Raw genomic sequence first — 7,500 nt, 5'->3', positions numbered from 1 at the left:
AGTTAACAGGTATTGCAAAAATATTTAATCCTAATATACAACTACACAGTCCGTGACCTTGGCGAGGTTATTTGATCGAAAAGTGTCTGGAAGATAACGGTCATGTTCCTCTCCTGCTTTCACAGGGCGTTACCCCTCACCCCCTCCTTGACTGTTCTTCCCATAAACCAGTCATACACATGCATAGAGATTAAGTTGACGGGATCACGCGCGCGAACACACACACACACACACACACACACACACACACACACACACACACACACACACACACACACACACACACACACACATACACATACACACATCTGGACATGTACATTTACAATACACCCGCCTTTAAGCGTATCACCCTTGACCTTCTAATCCACCCGTCGTCCCCACCCTCACCCATGACGCCCCCTCCCTCCCCACCAATCCCCACGCCTTCCCCAACACCACATCATGCCACCCCCGCCTGTGTCCGCACGCCCACGTAGACTGCGGGCGGCCTCACCCCTGACATTCAGCCGAGTGTACACCACCCACCAGCCTACCTCCCTCCCTCCCTCCCTCCCTTCATCCCTTCCCACCCACCCCACCCCACCCTCCCCACCCACCCACTCTTTCGCACAACACTAAATATACGCCATTTTCACGTCAAGGTCAGGTGCATACGTGCATCCTCTTTCTCTCTCTCTCTCTCTCTCTCTCTCTCTCTCTCTCTCTCTCTCTCTCTCTCTCTCTCTCTCTCTCTCTCTCTCTCTCTCTCTCTTTCTCCATGTCTCTCCTCTCTCGTCCTTTCCCCTCTCCCGTTCCCCTTTCACGTTCTCCTCTCCCGTCTCCCTTTCCCTTCCCCTCTCACGTTCCACTCTTACGTTCTCCTCTCCCTTTCCCCTCTCCCGTCGCCTCTCCCATCCCCTCTCCTGTCTTCTCTCTCTCTCTCTCTCTCTCTCTCTCTCTCTCTCTCTCTCTCTCTCTCTCTCACACACACACACACACACACACACACACACACACACACACACACACACACACACACACACACACACACACACACACTAATGCACGCACAGAACGCTACTGCTCCCACCCTACCTCCAGCACCACAGAAGATCTCCGCGTGGTTGTTATCTCTCCTCTCACCTACTTTGATGACACGGCACAAGCACTATACAGTCGCCCTACAAGTACCACGTCAACGTTATGTCCTTGTCCTGGTCCTGGTCCTCGTTCTCTCCACATGGCGCCCGGGGCCACTGGTCCCACCCTCCGCCCGCCCGCCCGCGCGCCCTCACGTCCCACGATGACGATCCTCTCTCTCTCTCTCTCTCCATGGACAGCTGCAACAGAACATGCTCTACCAACAGTTCCATGAGGAGCGCCAACGACTCCTCGACCACCAGCAGAAAGAACTCCAGTCACATCTCAAGGTCAGTCGGTGAGCGGGTCGACACTAAAGAGGTCCTCCTCCATCTCTTCCTCCTCCTCCAACTCCTCCTGTCGAGGTTTAGGTACACAAGGGAGGCCGAGGCAGGGCTGGTACAACAAGGAAGTGGGTGGTAAGCGTGAGGACAGGGGTGGCACGGTATAAGCGGCCGACAAAGTATTGACGGGATGATGATAAGAGTACGATCAGGATAGACTGGGTCAGGATGGGAATTATCCGCCGGGATGTGTTTAGATAGGATTTTAGTTGTCTTGTTTAAGAATCTAACTTCTCATTCTAGAAGAAGCGCGATGCCAATACCGCAGTATCTCTCTCTCTCTCTCTCTCTCTCTCTCTCTCTCTCCAATCAGCAATGGGAAATAAACACGGTCACGCATTTAGTGAGAGCGTAACATGGTGAATCTCACGTTCCACACAGCGCAGTGAACCTTCCACATTCTGTAGTTCAGTGAGGGTCACTCTGTAGGGGGAAGAGACGAGAGGAGGTGTAGGGCTCAGGGGAGTTGGGACCCACGAAGGCCTAGGGAGTAGGTTGTTTCTTGCCACTCCCATGGGAGCTTGGTGGCCCTCGGGAACGCTTGGGGTTAGAAGTGGGAGACCAGACTCCTGAGGAAGGCGATGGAGTTATAGGAAGGAGTCAAACGTGCCAGGTTATGGGGAGGAGTTGAAGGGGGGATTAGCTAAGTTGCAGGATGTAGATAAATATGTTGATGAGGAGTGATAAGGTGCAGTCGGTGTAGTTAAGAGAGCAAAGTAGTTAGGTTGTAGATCACGGGTAGATAGGTTGCGACGCCCATCGGCGTCATCGTCACCGCCTCTTAAGCCGCACCTGCAACAACCTGCTGCAACCTGTTCCCAAGCTTTTGGTCCCCAAGTGTGGTTTGTATGACACCTGCATGCGACAAGAACACCTGTTCGTGGTGCTGTATACCTACACATACGTAGCCCCCCTCTCCCTCAAGTGGTTGTTTTGTAGTGTAAATGCACCTGCTGTTGTAGCGTAGAAGCTGTTATTGTCTTGTCTTGCACCAGCGTATATAGATCTGTAAAATTCTGTTCCATGCCCGTTTTCAGTTTTGTATGAATCATATTTGTTATCGTTAACTTTTCTCTTGCATCTGTTTCATGGCTTCGTTTGTTGCTGGCTTAACCTGTGTTGGTGATCCTATGCAGCGGAACACGTAAAGTTGAGCGACGTCACAACACCTGCATTACACCTGCTGCTTGGCATGAATCATACACAAAACACCGCTACTGTTATGTTGCAGTTGTAGTTATTTTATTTCAGTTGTGTCTCACGCTTCTTCATTGGCACACCAGGCTCCAAACACGAGATCTTCATTGGGATCTTGTGACTGCATCCTTGAAAAGAAACCTTTGCATACTTTTCACACTTAATTTCCTCAGTGAAACCCCCCGTGCTTGTTCAATCCTAAGGTCTGCTGTAATGATGAGGAACGTAATGTCGCTTTGCTCTTTAGTTACTTTGTACCCCCATACCCTTCCCCCCCTTCCCCCACTTCCCCCCTCACCCGGACCTCCCATGCGGATAAACAGAGATGCTCTCATCACTTAACATTATATACCCATTCTGGTTTCCCGCTTTCCTTCATTTTCTCGCAACCCTCCTCCGCACTTCTTCCAAATTGCCCCCCATATACACACACACACATACACGTACACACACACACGCACACATACACGCACACACACATACACACACACATGTACACGCACGCACGCACGCAAACACAATCACGTAACCATTTCACGGTTGTGGACAGGAAAGTGGCTCACCTGACTTTGCACTGAATCCTGTCCTCAGCCCTCCACTACCCCGGCAGTGGCTGCAGGGACCGTGTGTGTGCGTGTCTGTGTGTGCGTGTGTGTTTTGTGCGTGTTTGTTCGCTTTTGTGTTCGTGTGCGTGAATATACATGTGCACGCGCACGTGCGTGTTCGGGAACATACATGTTCTTGTAGTTTGTGTGTGTATACATCTATACCCATAAGTGTGTCGACTCCTAACCCACCGTCTGTTTGGAACAGAAACGAGAAATTGATCCCCCGAAAAAGAGGAGGCGGTGCACAGAGTACAAAGCACTCTCCTTCTTTAAACCAAATTTGTTACAGGAGTTTGTGTTTTTCAATACTTGCAGTATGATCTAATTCTAAGATGGCTAGATAATACCTTCTAGACTGTAGCACTTCTCTCCGGTTTGTACGTGGACGCATGCACTCTTTAAAATGTAGTTTGTATTCTGTATAATAAGATAAAACTAAATTCGCCAAAAATCCACCAGAAGTGTAGACACGCCTTGGGGTAGTATCATAAACGTCTGATTCAGGCCATGAATTGAGTAAATTTGTTGTAGAGATTTAGATGTTTCCATTGGTGTCAAGTAGCGTAAATAAACCTACTATCTTGTAGTTATGTAGAGGTTCTTATCGCACCTATGTCTCGCTTTGTAGTAACCGCTGTATTGTTTGTGATGCCCCCACACTTTCTAGTTAGATCATATCATGGATAGTGTGTCTCCTGACCTATGCTGATAGATTTGACCTTGTCAGCGCGGTGACCCCCTTTGCATATTTTATTATGGCTGACGCTGGAGATATGTAGTCTATCCAGGGACGCCACCACGCTGAAGGGACTGATCTTGGTTTTGGCCAGTCTGGCCATGCCAAGCATGGTCAGATATGTAGCAAACGTCTTACGGTCCTAGCATGACTATTATTGCTTTCACTTCTGCATCCAGTGTGACTATAGTCTTCTCATTTTTAACTTGAGGAATATTCAGTAAAGAAAAAACTTGCTAAGCCAAGTTTCAGGAATGAAAGTTGACATGATGGAAGGAATAGAATAATGATTTTTTTTTAGCATATTTCGAGAAGTGAATAATTTTTTTTTTCGTCAAATTTTGTGTAGAAAAATTTCGCCAAGGTCAAATGAAAAGACTATAATAATACTGTTGCATTTCTCCCTAGCATCGTCGACTGAAGCATCACCAGCTATTATGACCATCATTACCAGTATCACTTCCTACAAAACTGTCGCACTCATTCATTTATTATCGTCATCATTATCACCACCATTATCATCATTGCCGTCATTGACCGTCCAATGCAATCATCACAATTGTTACTATTATCATTGTCGTCGTCATTGTCATGATCACAATTATCATCATCGTCGTCGTCATCATCATCTTCGTCATTATCGCAATCATCATTATCACCACCATTATCATCATTGCCATCATTGCCGTCTAATGCAATCATCACAATTGTTACTATTATCATTGTCGTCGTCATTGTCATGATCACAATTATCATCATCATCATCGTCGTCATCATCATCTTCGTCATTATCGTAATCATCATCATCATCATCATCATCAACAGCACCACGATTCCTGCAACCATCACCATCCGTTGTGGTCAGACATCACCATCATCTCAACCCCTAACGATGGGAAGATTTTCAGTTTTTAATTTAGGACCATTATTAGCCACATCAGCTTTGTCACCATCACCTTTATCACCATCATCTTTACCACCATGAGCAGCAGGATCTCATGGAATGGGGAGAAGTGGATTTGTGTGTGTGTGTGTGTGTTTGTGCGTGTCGCCTTTGGAAACTCCAGCTGTAGAACGTTGTTTAACCTCTGCCTTCTCCTCCTCCCGTGCAGCAGTACCTAGACCAGGCCAAACGCGCTGCCGAGGACGAACAGCAGCGCGCCGAGAAACAGCGCCACGAGCAGGAACGCCTGGAGGCTCTCAAGAAGAAAGAGAAGCACAAACAATCCGCCATCGCTTCCTCCGAAGTCAAGCAACGCCTTCAGGTAAGAGGAGGCCTTTTTCTTTTTCCCTTCGGGGTGGGGTGGGTACCGAAGGGGTGTGCCACAATGTCCCTCTGACACAGTGATACATTTTGGAGACTTTGTCGTGGCGAATACTATGGAGTTTTGTTTTATTGGGCTGTGGGAACAAAACAAGGATTTCAAGAAATGGAAATCAGGATTTTGGTCCCACGTCGACCCCCATCCCTTGGCGTTAGCCAAAACAAAATTTGCTAGTGACGTCACTGGGTTTAATGGATTTGTTACTTTAACAAGTGGTACTCTTGAGAAAAGGATGTGCTGGTCCTAGAGTAGAGGCAGATTGAGGGTTTTAAAGTAATTCCTTCAAGGTGACATTTGTTTTCCTTTTAAGATATGTCGTGGGCATATTAACCACCATCTTCTCTTCTTCCTTCTTGTTCTTTTTCTTCTTCTTGTCCGGAGGGAGGACGCGGACATAACTCGTCAGCGTGTAACAAACTGGACGAAACTCTTGAGAATACGATGGAACCCTTTTGATCTCTGTCATAACGACTTGGTAAGACGCAACGCCTCGTTACGTCCAGTTTGTCACACGTTCGCGACGTACGTAGACGTGCCCCCACGGACACAACAAAGCAGACGAGTGACACCTCCTTTCTTCCCCTCCTACAGGAAGTCATCTTGCAGAAGAAACAGCGCGAAGCGGCCAACAGCGCGGCGGCGGCGGCGGCAGCGGCCGGGGGACCCTCGTCGTCAAACTACAGGAACTGGTAAGTCCTTCTGGAGTACCTTTTTCATCACCTCCTCCTCCTCCTCCTCCACCCCCTCCTCTTCCTCCACCCCCTCCTTTTCCTCCTCCTCCCTCACCTGTTCCTCTCATCCTCTCCATCCTCTCCGCTCTCCCCTCTTCCTCCTCCATTTCCATATCGACCTCCTCCACATCCTCCCCTTCCTCCACCTCCTCCTGTAACTTCATCTATTTAGGTAGAAACAAAGAGCTATAAAAGGGAATGTGGGTCGTTTTCACAGTCGTTCGGGTTTGCATTGAACGAGCACGAAGGCGCTGGGGTGCCAGTCTTTTGCAGCCAGAAATACTAACCTTCTCGCAGATCTCGACAAGTACAACGGTGACTGGAGTGCCTGCTCTACCGAAGGTCCAGTGGCTGCCAAAGTCCGGCCGCTCCTGTGTGTCGTGTGTTCAAAGGACAATCCCAAACGACTGTGAACACAGACGGTGGTGGTGATGTCTTAGGAGATGTAATCGCCTCTAGAGAATTCGTGTGTGTGTGTGTGTGTGTGTGTGTGTTTGCATTTTAGTCAATGAATGCATTGGTTACCATTGGATTTGCACGCGCGTGGGGGTGCTCTAGGGGTGGTGATCAGGTCTCACGAAAATCACAATTTCATGAATGGCATAGAATACTTAGGAAGGTGGAATAGAATAGAGACACGTCTAATCAAGAATATCTTAATATATAATGAATAATTAAGAAGGCAAAGGTGAAAATAAGAGAAGTGTGTGAGGATGTCAGTTAGGAACAATTATCAAAGAAAATGGAGGTGATTAGAAAACGGGAGAAAAATAATTTGACAGGAAGTATAAAGGACCATGGACGAGAGAGAGAGAGAGTGTGTGTGTGTGTGTGTGTGTGTGTGTGTGTGTGTGTGTTGAGGGGAGGGTGGGGGTTGAGGGAGGGGCTTTGGAGGCGAAGTATCGAGAGTGAGATAAGGAGGTCTTGGAGGGCGTGCCATAATTTTCCGTGCAAAGAACCTGTCATTAAAAAAGACGGAGCGGACACGCCACTGGACATAACGACCACGGTTAGTTGGGATGATCATAGGCAGGACGCGTCGCAGCCTGTCGGAGGTGTGGTTGATCTGGGGAAGAAGTCGAGTAGATTATTACGTGTAGCCAAGGTTACTGAAGGTGGTGGTGGTGGTGGTGGTGATCGTCACGATGGAAGAGGGACAGTGGGTTAAAGACAGGCAGGCAGGCTTGGGAAAGGATCATTAGGTGTTTCATGATGGTATGGCTACAATTATAACTCCGCAAACCACCTTTTTTTCGACCAGTCGAGACCTGATTTTGCCCTAAGTCCTCCTTAGCCGAATGAAATCTTCTGTCAAAAAAGAGCTCATCGCGCTGCCTGTTAACCGAGGGTGTGTCGGACAGGACAGAGGCGACCCGAGTCAGCTGGTATCACGTTTAGGAGCAGAAAGGAAGCTGCTACTGTTTTTAGGGGAACCTG

At 48.2% G+C, this 7,500-nt stretch overlaps 1 protein-coding gene across 26 annotated transcripts in view; it reads left to right on the top strand.

Moving 5' to 3' along the window:
• LOC143029778 (histone deacetylase 9-like) overlaps nucleotides 1-7,500 on the top strand; it is a 454,521-nt gene that overhangs the window by 384,335 nt on the left and 62,686 nt on the right. For 23 of the 26 annotated variants that reach the window (XM_076192726.1, XM_076192709.1, XM_076192721.1 and 20 more), the window contains 3 exons: nucleotides 1,323-1,412; nucleotides 5,120-5,272; nucleotides 5,924-6,021. In XM_076192726.1, the coding sequence (XP_076048841.1) occupies nucleotides 1,323-1,412; nucleotides 5,120-5,272; nucleotides 5,924-6,021 (341 nt within the window). The remainder of the gene's footprint in view (nucleotides 1-1,322; nucleotides 1,413-5,119; nucleotides 5,273-5,923; nucleotides 6,022-7,500) is intronic. The other 3 variants (XM_076192713.1, XM_076192718.1, XM_076192716.1) reach the window with 3 other exon arrangements.

The sequence above is a fragment of the Oratosquilla oratoria genome, chromosome 11 (assembly GCF_046742065.1).
Source record: "Oratosquilla oratoria isolate Oo_2021 chromosome 11, ASM4674206v1, whole genome shotgun sequence".
Lineage (NCBI taxonomy): Eukaryota > Metazoa > Arthropoda > Malacostraca > Stomatopoda > Squillidae > Oratosquilla > Oratosquilla oratoria.
This window is presented reverse-complemented; position numbering and strand designations above follow the sequence as displayed.